This window comes from Erinaceus europaeus, chromosome 19, assembly GCF_950295315.1.
Source record: "Erinaceus europaeus chromosome 19, mEriEur2.1, whole genome shotgun sequence".
Classification (NCBI taxonomy): domain Eukaryota; kingdom Metazoa; phylum Chordata; class Mammalia; order Eulipotyphla; family Erinaceidae; genus Erinaceus; species Erinaceus europaeus.
Window position 1 is genome coordinate 3,386,861 of NC_080180.1, and position 22,158 is coordinate 3,409,018.

A 22,158-nucleotide genomic window follows, 5' to 3' on the forward strand; every position below is an offset into this window, starting at 1 on the left:
ATATGGTAAACACTTAATTATATTCATATATTTTTTCAAGTTTGGGAGCCACTTGTCTGTCCTAAACCAGCTTTCAAGTTCTATTCTGCACTTGACATCAAACTCCCAGACAATTTTTCTTTCTTTTTTTTTTTTTCTTTTTCCTCCAGGGTTATTGCTGGGACTCGGTGTTGGCACTATTAATCTATTACAGATGGTGGCCATTTTATCAATTTATATTTCATAGGACAGAGAGAAACTGAGAGGGAAAGGGGAGCCATCGAGGGAGAGAGACAGACAGACATCTGCAAACCTGCTTCACCACGTATGAAGCATCCCCCGGCAGGTGGAGAGTGGGAACATGAATCCAGATTCTTGAGTGGGTCCTTGCACTTGGTACTATATGCACTCAACTCGGTGTGCCACCACTCAGCCCAGACAATTTTTTTTCACCCACCTTCATGTTAGCTATCAAGCTCAAACAAAGATTACTAATGTCCTGGGCTTCTAAGAGCAGACACAAAATAGACATGCTAGCTTCCTTCCACTCTATGGTAGCTCTTCTCATTGGATCTATTCCTACTCTTTGACCCCTGTTAATTAAACATTTTGTCCTGCTTTATATCTTACTGCCATTCAGCCACCAAGTTCCAGATGCTACTGCAATGCCATCCTGACCTCCCTAGGCAGAGGATCTCACCAGGGTGTCCCAGAACCTCATCTCTCCAGAGCCCTACCCTGCCAGGGAAAGACAGAAATAGGCTGGGGGGTATGGATAGAACAGTCAATCCATGTTCAGCAGAGAACCAGTTATAGAAGCCAGAACTCCCACCTTCTGCAGCCCAAGAAGAGTTTTGGTGCATCCTCTCAGAGGAGTAAATATTAGGAGGAAATGACTGGGGACTCTGAACCCCAGTTCCATCAGGACTTGGGACTTTTGTGACCAGAAACCTTTGTTCTTACACCAGCAGTGAAAGGGAATGGACCCCTGAGAACACCTAAAGAGAGAAGAAGGAAAAGGAAGAACAACTCTGGGGTGATTTCGTTCATAAGAGGAATATAGAAATCTGAAACACATAAACTTGAAAAAAGAAAAAAATAAAACAATCTCATAACTATGATCTTCAGAGAACTATGGTGGTTACCTTTGGGGCGGGCAGGGAGAGACAAAGACCTTTGGTGATGACAGTGGTGTGCAAATATACACCTTTTATCTGCTAATCTTGCAAATCACTATTAAATCACCAATAAAAGACAACTGGGATCGGCAGTGTAAAATATAATGTGATCTGTGATTAGCATTTTCATACTTAAAGAAAAAATGAAAACTTTTGGAAGTATCAAAAAAAAAGAATGAATTAGAAGTTTTAAAAGCATCCTAGCATTACTAGCAATGCTAACACTAGTAACAAATAATGAACACACTCTGGAAAGATAGCACAGAAATATGTTTTCATCTCAGGTCGGAAATTACTGTCCTAGAGAATCCTGCAGTGCATCAAGCAAGCAAGAAAATGGTTTTATTCTAACAAGGAATTCTATAATGGTCTCAACCAAATGATCAAACATGCTTGGAAGACACCACTATTAATTTTCTTTGAAAAGTTCAATGATTCTCCACCTATAATTCCAAATGCCTTTATTTAACCCAAAGATTTGTGTTCATCCGACTGAATATAAGTACTGTTTCCTTTTCATATTACACATGCTATCCACACACTGGGAATAGAGTCATAAACATACAGCTATTATTAGAATGATACAAAGTTCTGACAGCATTAGCCAATTGTTCTTACTGTTCAAATGCCATCATGCAGATAATTTTCACATCATTAATTATAGTGATTGTAAAGAAATGCCAAGAGTGGCATTTTTTAATGAAAAATAAGGTTTTAGGAAATAATACCTTGTTTAATAGGATTATATAAATGTCTGATTAGTGAATGAATGCACATTTATTATGCAAGAAACTGTTATGTGTCTTCTATATCAGCACACTCCGGGAAAAGCAGCAGAGTGCTGTGCTCACAAGGACTACTCTATAAAATCGCTGGCGCTATGTCACGAAAAGCATGCCTCTGGGCCGGGGAAACTTCATTATGCAAGGGAGCTGCATGTATGGGAAACTGGGTGACCCCAAGTCACAAGTCCAGAGATAATTCAACCCATAGCCCTGTCATCTTCAGCATCACTTCCAATATTTCCATGACTCTCTCTTTCTCTGCCATAAAAGTTTAAGTTTCAGGACACCTGGATCACGCTGATATTTGGAAGAAAGTGAGCATTCTAGTAGCAGGGTTTTGGATGCTTTGCCAACATGGCAGATGCAGACAGATGTTCAGTTCCCTTTGCAATCTGCATGCTGAAGTTCAGAGCTTCCATTAACTTCAAAGAAGACTTGGAGTATGAACGAGCCATTTAGAGATGACAGAAAGGGGTGGATAGCATAGGTAGATGGAAATCGTCTGGACAAGATGTTACCTGGTATCATATATGCAAAATGAAGCCGCACCGTACATATGTTTAAAAGCCAGTCCTCAGGGAAACACAAGTCACCCTTCTGATCATCAGCCCCAAATTTTGAAGAAGTCTTGAGAAAGATCATGGAATTTCAGTGTTTCAAATTTTGAGAAAGATTATGGAACGTCAGTGTTTCTCTATGACTTTATTACTTTTTGCTAATTAAGATCATTAAACTAAAATGTGAGAAAATGAATATTAAACACAGCACAAATTAATTGGAATCATAATTCCAGTAAATCCTTCTCCCCCCTCCCCTCTCACTCATTTACATATTCAGTCAGTTTTAGAACTGGGGCATTATACATGCTAAATTTCACAACTCCTGGACCTTAAATAAAATAGTCAAGGTTCTTCATTCATTGAACACTAGATTAAAGTAGCCTTTTACCTGTGAGTAGACCCCACAATTTACCTACTCAGCTGGTGTTATGCCATGTACCATAAGCTATCAAGAGATTTTGCATATCTGAATTTTGCATATCTTGCTACTTGTACACTATATATTTGGGCAGCTTTTGTGATTCTGTGCCTACTTGTGACTTCATCTGAAATAATGTGGGTTTGCTCAGCCAAATGGTATGCAGAAGGATAGTGTTCTTTCTTATATTTAACAAGGTATCACACATGAACAGTCCTACTAATGAGCCTGTACAGATACCCCAGCAGCTTGCATCAGCTCCGAGGCTCCTCTGTTTATTGCTACAGTTGGATATGGCTTTTTTTTTTTTTTACATCCTGAGGATCTGTTAAGCATTAGGGCTGATCATAATAAGCATACCATTTTTATTATATTTCTTTGAATACTGGTATGTTTTTTTTAAATTCTCTCTCTGCTTGAATCACTATGTGCTAGACAGGAAAAAGTACATTTATCCTTAATGTTCACGAATTTAAATCATGAATCTGTTCTCACAATGTTCTATATCCCATCACCAAATCTTAAACTTACTGTAAGGGTACTGGTCTTGAGTTGGGTAGATTTCCAAACCATATCCCTGAATAAATGATAAGTAAGCCAGTGGCCATTTGGAGAGTCCAGCGGACTCCAGGAGAGATAGATAGTAGAAGAACTTTGAACTTGTCCTCTGGGTGGAGGTTTGTGGATTGGCACTAGATGACAACAGAAAAAACATTTATTAGCAAAACCAATCAATGCACACACAAGAAAAACTAAAACAAAAAATAGGACAATCTCCAGCAAGGAGAGGTCTTTGGATTCAGGAAGACATTGTCAAGAAGGCATGTGGTTTACCCAGACATTAATAAACAAAGAATATACTTTCCAAGTTCTCTAAAACAAAGACTTTGTCCATAAACATCCACTGAAGGCATAGGTCAAAGTAGCTGGCATAAATAATATAGTGGGTGAATGAACCACGTGTTTGCATAAAGCCCATTTTTTGTTTTTGAGAAACTGTCCAAAAAGGCATAATATTTGTGGTCTATTAATCAATTTAAAATTTGAAGAATAGAGGTTCTGGGGAAACTTGAAATTAAAGGATAAATTTTGGATGTTCTGAAGGAAGTTTTCCATTCCATTAAACACCATGGCTCATTCCTGCTCTGTAGAGCACAGAGAAAGAGTCGTAGTTCCTGGTACAAGTAATGGTGGGTGCTAATAGACTCAATCTTAGCGAGGAACGGACACTATGAACTCACTAACGCCTGTGAGAGGCGCTATAATTGTTAGAGTAAATGTGGTTTTTCTAGTAGAGAGATAAAGCTTACTTCCTTATTTTAGTGAAACTGTATATAGTATAAATCTATCCCATGAAAGCATTGTCTCTTATTATTAAAAATTTTCCTTAAGGTATCCAGTTTTGAGACTGAGCCTTCATTTTTTATCCCCAGAGTATACAAAGGTAAAGGAAAAGAAGAATAACTATTTTTTTATTGCCACTAGGGTTAGCGCTGGGGCATTACAAATCTACCACTCCCAGAGGCCATTTTTTCCCTTTATAGATATATTTATTAGATAGGACAGATAGAATTTGAGAGAGGAGGGGGAGATAGAAAGGGAGAGAAAGACAGACACCTATGGACCTGCTTCAGCACTCTTGAAGTATTGCCCCTGCAGGCAGGGAGTGGTAGCTCAGTTCTGGGCCCTTGCACACAGTAATGTGTGTGCTTAACTGGGTGCACCATTGCATTCTCCTGGCATCCCTAAGTAACTCTTCTTAAATAAAACTGCCCACCAGTTTGGCTACTTGTTTATTTTTCACTTACTTGTCCACCAGTTAATTAATCTATTTTTGTATTTTGTATCTTCTGGTTTAGTAAGATGCAGCACTCCTGAATCCATTTAAAAAACATAATCTCACCAGATGTTTACATGAAATAGGAAGTCAAAATGCACAGTTTGGTATTAACTTATTTTCAAAGCATTATTGTTTTTGTAGAACATTTTCAATCATGAATCAATAAAATAATTATCAATATTTTGTGTGCCTTGTCTATAATCACTGAGTACTGTCAGGATTTCAGAATAATAGAGACCACACACTCAAATTATGTCATCAGGTAAAGTGATTAATATTGAAAAAAAGAACTAGTTTCAAATAAGCAAGCTAGAGAAATACAGCATAAATACAGTGTTCTGAAGTTGGGATGAATAAGAACTCTTTTCTTCTTTTACACTAGGGATCTTCAAACCATTCCCACCAAATAAATAAATAAACAAGGTACTTAAATTTAAGAATGGAGAAAAATCCTTTATGCTTGCAACTGACATGAACTTATATAGAGAGATCCACAAAAAGGAAATCTACAAATATTTGTTAGTAGGTAGTTATTGGCAAACTCAGCAATGTAGGAGGAGAAAAAACCAGCAAAGAAAAAATCAGTTGCCTTTCTATATACCAACAAGAATCTGAAAAGGAAATCGTGAGAAATAATTCACTTTATAAAAGCATAAGACACCTAGACATTAGATTAAGTTCGACTAAGTTAAAGCTTATCATGATTAAAGCCTACAAAGCAAACATGGCAGATAACACAATGGTAGTACACAGGACTTCCATGCTGGATGTCCTAGATCTGATGCCCAAAATAAACAACAGTCATAGTGAAGTTTTGATCTGGGGGGGAGGGGGGGGAGGCGCAAAAGATTTCTTAGAAAATGAAAAAAGATGAAAGTAAATTAAAACAAAATCCCATATTCATGGGATTTGAAACTGTCAAAATGGCAGTGCTATCAAGCAGGGTCTATAGATTCAGCACTGATTCTATCAAACCTTCAATAAAATCTTTTGCAAAAATCATCCTAGACTTCCAAATTTATCTTGGGGAAGAATTTCAAGGGCGGCCTAATTAATGAAGACAATCTTGAAAAACAACAGTCGGAGGACTCATACTGACTGATTTGAAAGCTTTTCACAGAGCTCAAGCAGTCACAAGAAAGTTGTATAAGCCTAGACATAGTTTAACCGGCCAGTGGAATAGAAGAGAGAGAGCCCAGAAACAAACGCTCACCTAGTCAAATGCTATGGACAAGGCTGCCAGTCTATTTAACAGGGAAAGGGCTGCTTTCAAAAAGCAGTGATGTGCAAATTAGATCTCTGTTCAATGCATACAAAACAATGAAGTTAGATCCATATGTTAACAGAAAATACAAATACTAACTCAAAAGTGGTCAATGATGGATCAAAGACAGATCAAATAAGGTCCTAAAAAAAAAAAAAAAAAAAAAGCAGGAAACAGGTGTGAAGCTTCCCAAAATAAGATGTGGAGATAATCTCTTGAATGTGACAACACAGGCACAGACCACGAAAGAAGACACCAATTGACTGAATCATTTTTTTAATATTGTGTACCAAAAGGCACCATCAGTAAAGTAAAAAAGATAACCCATAGAATAGGAGGTATTTCCAAATCACTTATCTGATGAGACAACATCCACTATATAGAGACAGCTCCCAAAACTCATTTCCAGCACTGCCTGGGAGTACCGCAATGTCAGGAGGACTGCTGTAGCGTCTCTCTGTATTTCTATCTCTTTCTCTGTCTTAAAGAAAAAAAAAATAGGACTAAGAGCAGTGAAACTGAGTGGTAAAATCCGTACTCTACAAGGAAAAAAAAAAAACCCTCCGTATTATTACATTGGTGGCAACAAACCTCTCCAAGCCCACAGATTCTCCTCTGGTACCATAAAGGCCTAGTCTGGATGTACAAAGAAAAAAAATGGAGCAGGGGCTGGGGACAGCATACTGTTTATGCAAATGACCCTCATGCCTGAGGCTCAGAGGTCCCAGATTCAATCTCCAGCACCACCATCAGCCAGAGCTTAAAACTGTTCTGTTATTTGTCATTGTACAAATAACAGCAAAGTTATTTGTCTCGTTAAAATAAAAATAAGATATTTAAAAAAATAAACTGGAGCAGCCCCAAATTTTGAAGGCAAGAGACCTGAACAGACATTTCCCCAGAGGCACAGAAATGACCACCAAGCATAGTAGAAGGTGTTGACCCAGTACTAGAGAACTTCACATCAGTACTACAGTGAAGTACGTTAGTATGCTGACTATTGAAAGCATGAAAAATAAATTTAAAACACAATTGCCAGATGATCATCTAGGCAATTCTAATTCTAGTTCTTTGAGGAAATACCCTGTTACTTTACACAGTAGCTTTGTCTTCTCACACTTCTCCCAACAGAACACAAAGTCTCCAAATTCTCAATGCCCTGCCTTTTCTAGTTTGCCTTGAAGGCAGAGTTACACACCCATGTTCACAGGGGTGTTACAACAGTTAAAACAAGGCAGTAACCTGAGAAACTATCTACAGAGAAACAGATAAGCACACTATCGTGCATATATACCCACATAAATTACAGTGCACACAAATACATCAAGAACAGAATAATTTTCATTCTTAAAAGGAGATTCTGACACAGACGACCAGACGACAATACAGGTGAAACTCAGAGGGAGGGTATGCAAACTGAAATAAGAGCCAAAGGAGAGCTGTGTTAGGACTCTGCTTCTATGAGGTTCTTATACTATTCAAAACCAAAGAGTCAGAAAGAAAAGTATGGTTTCCAGCACTGGGGTGAGGGGACTGCCAATCATCTTGACCCTGAGGAGAGGGTCAGGCTCACAAGAAGCAAAGCATTTTGAGAGGGGAGGTGATGACTCTCTCCCAACGATGTAGTTAAGACTACAGAGGTAGATTTTCAAAGATCTTGTCCTTGTCATGCATGCCTGACCACATAGAAAAGATTATTTTAATAGAGAGCTGTAAGTGCCATTCACATAAATAGAAACAAAGTCAAAAATATGAGTGGAGGGAGTCAGGCGGTAGTGCAGCGGCTTAAGCACACGTGGCGCAAAGCACAAGGACCTGCCTAAGGATCCCAGTTTGAGCCCCCGCTCCCCACCTGCAGGGGAGTCAAATCACAGGTGGTGAAGCAGGTCTGCAAGTGTCTGTCTTTCTCTCCCCCTCTCTGTCTTCCTCTCCTCTCTCCATTTCTATCTGTCCTTTCCAACAATGATTAAAACAAGGGCAACAAAAGGGAATAAATAAATATTTAACAAAATGTGGGTGGAAAAGGCGGCTAATCATTTGAATGGTTTGCAAATATGAGCCATTCCAGAAAGTGCTGCTTAGATGTCCAGGTGGTGTTCTGGCTCCACCCTCATGTTCTGTCACAAAAGAAACTATCAAAACTTGGAAGTGTTTGGAGAGACCAAGAGAGCTGAGTAGAAGAACACTAGTTGAACACTAGGGATTTACCATTTTGAGGCAGGCAATTTTTGCGGATAGAAGGGGGGAGATGGAGATGGGGATGGGATGAGGTTGGAGAGCATGGAGGGGATGGGGATGGAGGTGGGGATGAGGATGAGGATGGGGATGGGATGGGGATGGGGATGGGATGAGGTTGAAGAGGATGAAGATGGGGATGGAGAGGGAGATGGGGATGGAGATGGGGGTGGAGATGGGGAAGGTGATGAGGATGAGGATGGAGATGGGGATGGGGATGGAGATGGGGATGGGATGAGGTTGGAGAGGATGAAGATGGGGATGGAAAGGGAGATGGGGATGGAGATGGGGATGGAGATGGGTATGGAGATGGGGATGGAGATGGGGATGGAGATGGGGATGGAGATGGGGATGGGGATGGTGATGGGGATGGAGATGGGGATGGAGATGGGGATGGAGATGGGGATGGGGATGGTGATGGGGATGGAGATGGGGATGGAGATGGGGATGGAGATGGGGATGGAGATGGGGATGGAGATGGGGATGGAGATGGGGATGGAGATGGGGATGGAGATGGGGATGGAGATGGGGATGGTGATGGGGATGGAGATGGGGGTGGAGATGGGGAAGGTGATGAGGATGAGGATGGAGATGGGGATGGAGATGGGGATGGTGATGGGGATGGAGATGGGGATGGAGATGGGGATGGAGATGGGGATGGAGATGGGGATGGAGATGGGGATGGGGATGGAGATGGGGATGGAGATGGGGATGGAGATGGGGATGGTGATGGGGATGGAGATGGGGATGGAGATGGAGATGGAGATGGAGATGGGGATGGAGATGGGGATGGAGATGGAGATGGAGATGGGGATGGGGATGGAGATGGGGATGGGGATGGAGATGGGGATGGAGATGGGGATGGTGATGGGGATGGTGATGGGGATGGAGATGGGGATGGAGATGGGGATGGAGATGGGGATGGAGATGGAGATGGAGATGGGGATGGGGATGGAGATGGGGATGGTGATGGGGATGGAGATGGGGATGGAGATGGAGATGGAGATGGGGATGGAGATGGGGATGGAGATGGAGATGGAGATGGGGATGGAGATGGGGATGGAGATGGAGATGGAGATGGGGATGGGGATGGAGATGGGGATGGAGATGGGGATGGAGATGGGGATGGAGATGGGGATGGTGATGGGGATGGAGATGGGGATGGAGATGGAGATGGAGATGGGGATGGTGATGGAGATGGGGATGGAGATGAGGATGGAATGGGATGAGGTTGGAGAGGATGAAGATGAGGATGGAAAGAGAGATAGGGATGGAAAGGGAGATGGGGATGGGGATGGGGATGGAGATGGAGATGTTGATGGGGATAGAGATGGGGATGGAGATGGGGATGGAGATGGGGATGGAGATGGGGATGGAGATGGGGATGGGATGAGGTTGGAGAGGATGGAGGATATGGGGATGGGGATGGAGATGGGGATGGTGATGGTGATGGGGACAGGTAGGGGACTGGGATGAGGTTGGAGAGGATGAAGATGGGGATGGAAAGGGAGATGGGGATAGAGATGGGAATGGAGATGGGGATGGGGATGGGGATGGGGATGAAGATGGGGATGGGGTGGATATGGGGATGGAGATGAGGATGGGATGAGGTTGGAGAGGATGAAGATGAAGATGGAAAGAGAGACAATGATGGAAAGGGTGATGGGGATGGAGATGGAGATGGATTGGAGATGGAGATGGGGATGGGGATGGGGATGGGGATGAAGATGGGGATGTGGATGGGGATAGAGATGGAGATGGAGATGGGGATGGAGATGAGGATGGGATGGGATGAGGTTGGAGAGGATGAAGATGAAGATAGAAAGAGAGATAGGGATGGAAAGGGAGATGGGGATGGAGATGGGGATGGAGATGGAGATGGGGATGTTGATGGGGATGTTGATGGGGATGGGGATGGGGATGGGATGAGGTTCGAGAGGATGGAGGAGATGGGGATGGAGATGGGGATGGTGATAGGGATGGGGACTGGATGGGGATTGGGATGGACATGGGGATGGAGATAGGGATGGACATGGGGATGGAGATGGGGATGGGGTCTGGATGGGGATGGATGGGGACAGGATGGAGATGGGGAAGGGAGGGGGATAGAGATGAGGATGGAGATGATAATACCTAAGCTCCTATTGTGGGATCTCATCTTGAAAATGGAGAAGAGTTAATATAAAAATATAATAAAATTATGTTACAATGTGCAAGGACCCCGGGTTCAAGCCCTCAGTCCCCACCTGCAGGGGAAAAACTTTACAAGTGGTGAAGTAGTGCTATATTTCTCTTTCTGTCTCTCTCCCTCTCTCTAGCCCCTCCTCTCAAATTTTGTCTGTCTGTCTCTATCAAATAATGGTTAAAAATAAAAATAAAATTAAAATTGTCTTCCACTACTGAGAACTGCAGGCCAGGGTTCCAATATCAGACCATCTAGTTTTGCCTGAGATGTCACTCTACTAGGATGTCTCAGGTGCCAGGATAGGTAGAAAAATGTGGAGAGATGCCAATATTAAAAAAAAAAAATCCCAGTGCTAGAAATAGTAACATGGGGCTGGGTGGTGGCACAACCAGTTAAGCACATATAGTGCCAAACAAAATGATCCAGGGCCAAGCTCCAGGCTCTGCACCTGCTGGGGAGGATGCTTTACAAGCAGCGAAGCAGGTCTACAGGTGACTCTTTCTCTCTCCCTCTCTCTCTCCCTCCTCTCTCAGTTTCTCTTTTTCCTATCCAAGAAAATGGAAAACACAGCTACAAGGAGCCATGGATTTGTAGTGCCAGCACCAAGCCCCCCCCCCCCCCAACAATAACACTGGAAGCAAAAAAGGAGGAGGAAAAAATAGTAACAAGTAGCAGATTCAGTATGCTTTATATTTTATTCTCTTATTTATTGGATAGAGACAGCCAGAAGTTGAAAGGGAAGGGGGACTATAGAGAGGGAGAGAGACAGAGAGACACCTGCAGCCCTGCTCCACTTGCAAAGCTTTCCCCCTGCAGGTGGGGACCCGGGTCTGGAACCCAGGTCCTTGCACAGTGTAATATGTGCTCAACCAGGTGCACCACCACCTGGCCCAAATGTTTATTTCTTACTTTATTTATTTAATTTAATAAGACAGAGAGAAACTGAGAGGGAAGGGGGGGATGGAGAAGGAGAAAGAGACAGACAGACAGGCAGACACCTGCAGCCCTGCTTAGACACTTGTGGAGCTTTCCCTCTGCAGGTGGGGACCAGAGGCTTGAACCTGGGTCCTTGTGCATGGTGACATTTGCACTCAATCAGATGTGCCACCACCCGGCCCTGCAGCTTTAGCTTTTGCATCATATGATCTGTAAATGTCATCCAGAAATATAAGCCAGGATTTTCTATCGCACCTAAATTAATCCAATAAGAAGTAATCAATGAACACTGGATGCAGCTGAAACGCTTAATGAAATTTGGATGTGCCTAGACTCCATGTACACAAGTAGGTCGTTGCGACAGTATTTTCCTGGGAGAATCATGAACATCTACGGTTTTAATGTACTAAAATCTAAAGGGACACTAGAGAAAGAAGGTGAGTCACACAGGTACAAAACCAAAAGTAGTTTTGTGTTTCTTGACCATTAGCGAAGCCCTGACTTACACTTCCTCAAAGTCCAGTGCAGTTACAGTGCAGTTTAATACCCCCTCCCCTCTCCCGCTCTCCTCCCCCTTCCCTTCCTTCTCCCTGTCCTTCTCCCTCTTCCTCTCTTCCTCTCTCTCTCTCTCCCTGCCCCGCTCCACCCCCATTTATAGAAAGCACAATCCCAGGCTCGCCGGTTTATGAGAATTCATCCTGCCTCCTGGCATTTTTCTATCACCGTGCCTCTTAATGGTCTTAGGACATGCCACGGAGACGAGGGAGACTGTGTTATATGATCTGGCTGTTCTGAGCAGGCATTCGTCCGGGATTCTGGAAAAGTTAAGGCTTTATGATCTTTAAGTAAATAGAAAGACCTCATCAATATGGTGACATTGTAGGCCTGCAGGTGACCTTGGTAAGCCAATTCCAGGCACTGGAGAATGGCAGGGAGGATACCAAACATACACCGCTATAATATTTGGCTTCTAGGACTGTAAGAAAAGCAGGAATGCGAGAGATGCTTCAAGAACAAAAGCCATGGCAAGATTCCAACTAGCAATCAGAAGAACTGAACATCAACCGTGAGAGTTGATGCAGCAAGCTGTAACACTCCTTATGATACCATACACTCCTTATCACCGTAAGACACATGGGGGCACGGCCACTAGCAAATCTGGGGAATGGAAATAAGAACTTGAAACTGAAGATGAATAAGAGGAGGCCCCTTCACATCAGTTTCAGAACGTTGCCCAGAAATATTCTCACACAGCAGCTTAGCAATTATACTGGTTTAAACAATAAGCTCCTGACTTTTTCATGGAAAGCCAGGACTTTGATCCCATTGCTAATCAGGGCATTCCAACAAGCCTATGCAGAGTCCAGTGATTAATAGCACACAGGTTCCATCATTCCCAAGGACCTAGTCAAGGGAAAAAAATTCAGATTTTCTCTAGTTTTAATTGTTTTCATTTCTCACCTAAATTTTGTTCTTTTAAAAAAAATCTTCTGGGAGTTGGGCGGTAGTGCAGCAGATTAAGCTCACGTGGTGCAAAGCGCAAGGACCCGAGGAAATATCCCGGTTCAAGCCCAGGCTCCTCACTGGCAGGGGAGTCGCTTCACAAGCAGTGAAGCGGGTCTGCAGGTGTCCTTCTCTCCCCCTCTCTGTCTTCCCCTTCTCTCTCCATTTCTCTCTGTCCTATCTAACAATGATGACATCAGTAACAACAACAATAATAACTACAACAATAATGAAAAACAAGGGCAACAAAAGGGAAAATAAATAAATTTAAAAAAAATCTTCTATTTATTTTTATTATTGGATACAGAGAGAAATTGAGAGGGGAGGGCTACATAGAGAAGGGAAGAGACAGAGACACCAGCAACCCTGCTTCACCATCCGTGAAGCTTTCCTCCTGCAGGTGGTATTGAACCTGGGTCCTTGTGCACCGTGAAGTGAGCGCTTAACCAGGTGTGCCACCACCTGGTCCCTCACCTAACTTTTCCACATGATCCCTCTGCCTTTGTGATGAAGAAGGAAAGTGAGGAGACCCTCTTCCCTGCAGATGCACTTACTTTCGCTGCAGCTGAAGGGGTTGTTGTCATCCAAGTGGCCGGTACTGGGAACACAGGTGTCACACTTGGAGCCAGTGACAAATCCTTTACAGAAACACTGGCCCATGACCAAGTGACAGGTTTCATTCAAGGCTCCTGAGCAATGACAATTGCAAGGCTGACGTCTAAAAACAAGACAAATAAACCATGAAAGAGAATATTGTTTGGGTTAATAATGCAAAGACGTGTTACAGCAAGATGACTTGTTTTGACTCAGTGGGTTCTTGAGCTAAGCACACGTGCGCAAAAAAACCTCTCTTAAAAAGGAATGTTTACCTGGGGGCAGAGAGGTGGTGCACCTGTTGAGTGCCCATGTTACAATGCTCAAGGACCCAGGTTCAAGCCCCCAGTCCCCACCTGCAGGGGAAAAGCTTCATAAGTGGTGAAGTAGGGCTGCATGTGTCTATCAGGCTCTCACCCTCTCTATCTCCCCCTTCTTCTCAATTTCTGGCTCTCTCTTTTTTTTTTTTTTTTATAAATTTTTTGGATAGGACAGAGAGAAATTGAGAGGCAAGGGGAAGACAGAGAGGGAGAGAGAAAGAGAGACAGACACCTACAGACCTGCTTTACCTTTTGTAAGCAAGCGACACCCCTGCAGTTGGGGATCCAGAAGGCTCAAACCAGTATCCTGGAGCAGGTTCTTACACTTTGCACTATGTGTGCTTAACCCACTGCTCCAAAATCCAGACCCCACTGGCTTTCTCTATCCAATAAATAATAAACATAATAAAAAAATTTAAAAAAGAATGTTTACCATAAAAACTTCATAGAGCCCCCCACCCCCTGCAAAGTAACTAATGACACAAAGCGGGTAGCTGATCACTTTGCTCCCTGCCATGGTAAAAGCTATGGATGGTTCTGAGTACCAGTGGATCAAATAAGAATGTCTTAAGCTTTGCTTTCTCACAAGAGCAGTTCTCCTGAAAGTTTGAAATTTAAATGAAGTCCCCACAGAGTTAGCTTTTCAACTATCTATCAAGCAGTGAAATGGAATCCTGGATGTGATAATTGTTGCTCTCCTAAAAATTAGAATACCCGTATTTCATTTCATAAAGACTCAATTTTCACTAAGACAACCATTTGAGGAAGGAATGCTCAAATGTCATGGTTGTCATTGATAGGTCATCATTCATTTTCTATTTTATGCACCAAACTCATTTACCTAGAGTGGTTGAAAGCTGAGGCATCACTCTGGTTTATAAAAAGATGCTAATGATTCCTATTAAATGAGCTGAGTCAAAGAGAAGGAGGACAAACACCAAGTGATCTTACTTACAGGTGCAACTTAAGAAATAAGGACAGAGCGAGGAAAACACAAAGTGAAACTTGGACTGGGTGGGGTGCCTTGCACCAAAGCAGAGGACTCTGGGAAAGGAGATGAGGGAGGGGGGGGTGGAGGGGATCCTGTGGTCCTAACTCATGATGATGGAAGAGGACCTGAAACGTAGGCGAGAGAGTTCTACAGAGAACTTTCACAGGGTGATGAAAGCTTGTACCTACGTGCCACCAAATGCACTATAAAACATTATCCCCCACCCAAATGACAGAAAAAGGAGGGTGACATGAATGTAATTAGATGACTCCACTTCACGTTAGACTGCTCTGTTTTTTCCTGATTTTTGCCCCGAGGTTTATGCTGGGACTCAGTGGCTGTACAACTCTGACATGCTGGATAGCTATTTCTTACTCTCCCATCTAGAGAGAAGGCAAGAAAAAGAAAGAAATGAGGGAAGAGAGACTCCACAATCCTGTCCCACTGCTCCAGAAGACCCCCCCCCAACAAGGTACTCCCACGTTCCCGGGGGCCACAAACCCAGACCTCACTCATGGCCCACTTGTGGTTCCACTAGGTCAGCTGTCTCCCAGGCCCCCGAAACTTAAATTTCTGGTACCCAAGGTTCTTATAGAAATCACAGCCCTGGGCGTTTGCCACAATAGAAGTGAATCATTCAAATATTAGCTTATGTCAGTGTCACGGGCATTAGAAAAGATTCCAGGAGGCCGGGTGGTAGTACACCTGGTTGAGCACACGTTATGAGGTGCAAGGATCTGGGTTCAAGCTCCTGTTCTCCACCTGCAGGGGGGAAGCTTCACAAATGGTGAAGCAGGGCTGCAGGTGTCTCTCTGTCTTTCTCCTTCTCTATATCCCCCTTCCTCTCGATTTCTGGCTGTCTCTAGCAAGTAAATAAAGATGGTAATAATAACAATAATAATAGAAAATATTCCAGAATTAAAAAGAATTAAACTGGGAGTCGGGCAGTGGCGCAGCGGGTTAAGCGCATGTGGCGCAAAGCACAAGGACCGACGGAAGGAACCTGGTTCGAGCCCCCAGCTCCCCACCTGCAGGGGAGTCGCTTCACAGGCGGTGAAGCAGGTCTGCAGGTGTCTGTCTTTCTCTCCCCCTCTCTGTCTTCCCCTCCTCTCTCCATTTCTCTCTGTCCTATCCAACAATGAACATCAACAATGGCAATAATAATAATAACCACAATAAGGCTACAACAAGGGCAACAAAAAAAGGGGGGAGAAAAAAAGAATGAAAAATCATGCACCTTTATCTGGATTTTCCCTCAAAACATTAAGTGAAATCACTGATATTTTCTCATGAAGATGCCAGATAGCTAGGCTTGCTTTATCCCTGGCAACTTTTACAGTGCGGTCTGTGTGGTAATCACTCCACACCCTGAAAAAAATGCCAATAAAAGTGATGGCTGCTAAATAAGCTGCCAACCTGTTTTATGGACTCCTATCACCTTGGGGAGAAAGTGGGGATGTTTCTCTGCAAAGTCACCTACGGCAGGCTGCCCTTTTTACACGGCTAGAGAAAGGACAGGGCTCCCCTCCAGAAGCAGGGTTAGACCCTGAAGACATAGATGCCTTCAGGCATCAGAATCCTATACAGCACTTGGGTTTAGGCTCCTCTCAGTATTAGAAGTGGTGGGTTTCTATGCATTTACGTGAAAATGCAATTAATTATATGAGCAACAAAGTCTTTGATTTGCTCTTAATTTTATTCTGTGCTATTACTTAAAGTGGGCCATCGATAGCTTTCCAATGTGATTTTGTTAAACATAAATAAGCACATAGCGACAAGCTTCTCTGAGTGAGTCTGTGTGAGTCTATATCTCTAGGCCACTCATGACTAAGTGTCTCATGAGCATTTAGTTTTTATTGCCATTCCCTCATGAGACAATCACACTTATTCTACATACAGTGCATTTAGAGGAATCGTTTGTAGTGTAGAACATGTATCTTTGCCTTGATGGAGTTCTATTCTCTCCCATCAAACTGCTACATGCTCAATTCCAACTCAGCTCTGTCAATATCCATGGGAAATTAAGTTCTGAATCCAAATGGAATAAATAAATTGCTTCTTGGGAAAGCATACAGCATTTTTGAGTAATTAAATGGGACTACAGCTGATTTTAGAAGCTCAGAGCCCCGGAATTCTTAGATCCAACTTATGTGACTCACCCTAATTGCTGGACTCCTCTAAGAGAAACTGACTTGAACAAAGTTCACAGAAGACTTTTCTGAATATTTTAGCTTGCTTTGAGCTCAAAGCAAGCTGGAGGTACTTTCATAATTAAGGGGTTTTTTTTAATGTTTTATTAGTGGTTTAATATTGATTTACGAAATCATGAGATAACGAGTATGATCACACACCATTCCACCACCAGAGTTCTGTGTTGCCATTCTCTCCACTGGAAACTGCGGTTCTCCCAAGGCCACACACATGAGTTGACTATTATTATAACTATCTTTATTCATATATAATTGCCCATTTCTCCTATGGCCCTGTCTTCTCTTCCTTTCTAAGTTACACTTCCACCTTTTGCTACTTCCAAGTATCCTTCCTTTTTTTCTTCTTCTCTGTCCAGGTCCTGATGGAGTGGAATTCACAGCCCTCTGGTTCTTGAGGTGCAGATGGTGGGAGTTCTGGCTTCTGTAATTGCTTCTCTGCTGGACATGAAGGTGGATCCACACCCCCAGCCTGTTTCTATCTTGTCTGGTGAGGTAGGGCTCTGGAGAGGTGAGGTTCCAGGACACACTGGGGAGGTCCTCTGTCCAGGAAAGTCAGGATGTTATCATAGTAGCATCTGCAACTTGGTGCCTGTGGCTTAGTGAGTTTCAGAAAAAATCCTGGTGGTCTTTTGTTGAGTTTTCAGATGATTTTTGTTGTTTTTTCTCTAGTTGCACAGGAGAGCGGCCTGAAATGGCTCCTACTCCACAGCCATGCCTCCCAGAAGTCCCCGGATCCGTAATTAAGCTTTAAGTGAAATGACTCCTGTACATTTATTTCTAAGCCACTCAAACATAATTTCAAATATTTCCAAGACTCCTTAGCAAATAAGCTACACGTTTGATGTCGTTTTATAAGTGGTCCTTCCCTCAAGGCACTTCCTAAACGAAATCTATTTCACGTTTATTAAAACAAAATTATACCTAATCAGGGAAAGGACGTTTTAAGCTGAGAAAGAGGTATACCAAACTAAGATGAATTACGATATTGATTTTGTCAGGATAAATGGCTTTTGTAATATTAATATAAAGCAGACTTTATTACACTGGTTCTCCTGGTACAGTGAGGGCTGCTCCCACAATCGGTTTAAAATCTTCATTTTTCATCCTTATGGGAAAACCTCACTTGCTAAATGGATTTCATAGAGTCATCTGTCAAGATTTATATAGATAAACAATTTGTGGTGTTTATTGACCAGTTCATTATGGTAAACAAAGCAGGAGCGAAACCTTGCTCATCTCTGCCCACACTCTACAATTCCAGCTCTGTCTGGGTCCTTGGGAAACTTAGGAGTTTACAGACTCTGGTCAGAAAGCAACTAATTGGTCCCTGTCTCTTAAATCACAGATCTCATACATTTTCCTTCCCAGGGAGTTACTTCCAGTTGAGGAAACTGTAAGAGAAAGCACCTCCCCCCTCATACACACACACTTATTTGTATCATGAGGTCAGCGCTGATAATGAAGAGAATACATTTCGATAATGTGACCCACTGTCAGAAGCTTCATCACCTGAGCAGAAGAAACCAAAGGAACTCTTGGGATGTGTCTCAAGGCATAGATCCATTTTGTTCTACTTCTCTTTGGTCACCTCTCTTCTGTCTTGAGACTTCAACTCATGGTGTAGAACCAAACAGATCTAATTGACTGTCATAAATTACGTCCATTGATAGCCTGTGATGGTGTCTGCTTCTGAGAGAGGCACTCAGGACATAAAAGTATAGGGAGCTGCACGTCTAACACATATGGTCTTACAAACCAATACTATGTCTTTCTTTCTTTTTTTTTTTTTTTTTTTTTGTAAAAATGGGGGGGGAATCATACCTCTATACAGTGAAAGTATAATCTCACCAGGAGCTTTATATTTCTTTACACAGCAGCCTGGGGCTAGGAGTATATTATTTTGGAACCAGAATCAAAATTATAAAAGAGGAGTTTGTGATGTGTAGATTCTTTTCTGTGTGAGTGGAAGGTCAGGCTTAGGAGAGAGGCAGGGGGAAATGCTAGTCTTACAAGTCTCCCTCATTGGAATGAGGGATGGCCTAGCAGTGCGTGCATGTAGCTTCGGCCAACAGATTGTAGTCAAAGTGAGATAGACAAGTCCCAACTCGAGGTCTCCAGTGTCCTTGAGGGCTTCTGCTCTTGCTAGCCTCTTCCACCTTACAGCACGATCACCAAATGAGACCTTCTGGCACATTTTCACACCCTCACGGTAGGATTCTTTCATGAAAGAGATGGAGAAAGAGACAGACAGAAAAGCAAGAGCACTGCTCAGTTCTGGCCTGTGGCCACAGTGCCGCAGATTGAACCAGGGAGCTCCAGGTCATGGGATGTGCTCCATGAACTCCATCATCCAATACTGAGTATCTTCTGGATCCCCACCCACGTGGATTAGCCAGCTGAATAACAGAGTCCTAGAACATCCTGAATCAGTGAGGCACATTCCCCAGTTAGCTACTTTCAGACTGGGAAAGCTGTCACATTAACAGGAAAGCTACCTGCTGCTGTTTGAAGTCACTTGTCTGGCTTTAGGAGCAAAGGCAACTTGAGACCCACTGGTAACTGTGCACGTCAGAAGTTAGTCACAGTACAATTGACAGGATGTTAACAGGAGAATATGCCAGAGAGTCCCTGGCCAACTCGGACTGCAATTCCCTACCATCTAAGGAAAAATCCCAGTTCACTGTGTGTCAGCAGGTGAAACTTCTAGATTTCGGCAGTTAGGAGGTTTCATCCTTTAGACTGAAAAGAAGGCATAATAGGATTAATGGACAAGGAGAGAGTAAGTCAGTAGGGAAGCAGTCCTTAGGGGATTTGATAGATGGGTGATGTGAATAAGCACAGGTGGTATGCCCGTCAAACTGGAGCAGTCTTGGGGTGTTGGGAAGAGGATCTGCCACCGAGGGTCAACTTGAGGACAACATAGGGAGGGGTGCAGTATGTCAAGTGGAAAGTGGTCCATTTTTTTTGTTGTTGGTTCATTGTTTTCAAATGCAATGCATTTGAAAGACATGCCATGTCTATATATCCTTTTTTTTTTTTTCTGCTGAATTGGTTTATCAGTGGGTAGACTCATTGTTACTTCTTTGTTTTCAATACTGGCTACACAATGTGTGCTTTATGAGTCTGTGCTTTCTGTGCTTGCTTTGGCTTTGAAATACCTGCGCCATTTTGTGGGCTGTGACTTGTAAAGAATGAACCACTGTGGTGAACACAGGAAAGCACTTCTCTGGCTGTTAAATTGATGTTTCCGTTGTCATTGTTGCTGGCGATTAAAGTCAGAGTCTACCTCAGGTTACATAGTTGTTTTTTGCCCAGGGTAGTATAAAAAGGTGTAAAGACCAAACTTACAGCAGACATTGGTGCACACAATAGAGAGGTCACGTACAAAGGCAAGGCGTGTGTGTACCACATGGAAATTAAGTACATTTCTCCAGTTTGTAAAATGGAAAAAAAGTAGGTAAGGCAGTGAATAAATTTCTCAAATCGATGCAGACAGGCAATGATACTTATATCTCCCTCTTGATTAAAGAATACTTATATTCCTTTTTTAAATTGTTGTTATGGTTATTATTGTTGTTGTTGATGATGATGTCATTGTTATTGGATAGGACAGAGAGAAATGGAGAGAGGAGGGGAAGACAGAGAGTGGGGGAGAGAAAAACAGACACCTGCAGATTCACTTCACCGCTTGTGAAGTGACACCCTGAAGGTGGGGAGCCGGGAGCTTGAACCCGGATCCTTATGCCAGTCCTTGCGCTTTGCACCATGTGCGCTTAACCCGCTGCGCTACAGCCAGATGGTCAAAAGAATACTTATATTCTATGGTTAACTTCTAGAATTAATGAAATGAATTTACCTTTGAAAGTCCCTATAACAATGTCTGGCTCAAAGTACAAATAATCGACAGGTGACTTTCTTAAAAAAAAAAAAAAAAAAACAATACCAGGACCAGATTGTGGCGCACTTGGTTGAGCGCACATGTGACAATGTGCAAGGACCCAATTTCGAGACCCCAGTCCCCACCTGCAGGGGGAAAGCTTTGCAAGTGGTGAAGCAATGTTGCAGGTGTCTCTCTGTCTCTCCCTCTCTATCACCCCCTTCCCTCTAGATATCTGGCTGTCTCTATCCAATAAATAAAATAAAGATAATAAAAAAACTTAATACCAGAGTATAAATAATTATTCTCCAGCATCGATGTGTATATGATTTTTAGTCTAAATGGATTCTTCCTTTCAGAAACAAACAAACAACAAAAAATGTCTATCCTGGATAGAGTAACAAATATGGCGGCAAAATTTGGAGACATCTTCAAAGTAGTCAGTGTTTGGGTCTTTACACCCTGTCACAGCCAGAAGACAACAAAGGGATTTTAATATCAGTTAGGAAAGGAATGGAAGACATAAAACCGATCAAGCCCATTTTTATCTCTTCTCAGTGAAGCATAAACTGGAGCCATTTTCATTGCCATGTGTTAAGATCTCTCTCTCTCTGACCTTCACTACCAGGGACTTTCCTCTCTACCGATAACCGAGGTTGAAGTGAAAAGTGGGCTCCTCAGTGGAGCGGAGGGGTCAGCTTCAGCAGCACGGGTGTCCCTTGTGACTGACAGAAGCAGGGACAGACCCTGCTGATTTTCCCGGGCTTCACGTGGTCAGGGGATGCTTGACGCTTCTCACATCAGAGACACTGTATTGTACACACTGCCTCTGACTTTGCACAGTGCTTTCTTCAGCCACTGTCAGAGCCCCAGTTACATGTGGGTGGGCACAGTCATTTCAGATTCCTGTCTTTCGCAACAAGATGGCAAAGACGAGATTTTAAGACTTCTTGTATTGGGGGTGGGGGCAGTGTAATATCAAAAAAATGTAATTTGGGGAGAAACGGGAAGCAGGAGAGACATGGAAAATAGAAGCGGCGCTAACAACACATGGGAGGGATCAGAAGAGATGGAAATATATCTGAGGGAGCTAGTAGGTACAGAACTGTGAAGTAACTGGTACACAAATTTAGCCGGCAGGCTAAACAGAAGTAACTAGAAGAAGGGAAAGGAAACAAAGTGGGGAAATGAGGTATCGGAGAGCAAAAGCAATGTGGAGTGCTCTGCTTTGCCCTGTACACAGGCCAGTTCAAGCTGAGCCCTCCCTCACTCCGGGCGGACAT

General features: G+C 43.0%; 1 protein-coding gene across 1 annotated transcript in view; it reads right to left on the bottom strand.

The window, feature by feature from the left end:
- USH2A (usherin) overlaps positions 1 to 22,158 on the bottom strand; it is a 208,687-nt gene that overhangs the window by 19,333 nt on the left and 167,196 nt on the right. The window contains 3 exon segments of the mRNA XM_060179216.1: positions 3,452 to 3,491; positions 3,494 to 3,612; positions 13,438 to 13,601. Of these exon segments, the coding sequence (XP_060035199.1) occupies positions 3,452 to 3,491; positions 3,494 to 3,612; positions 13,438 to 13,601 (323 nt within the window).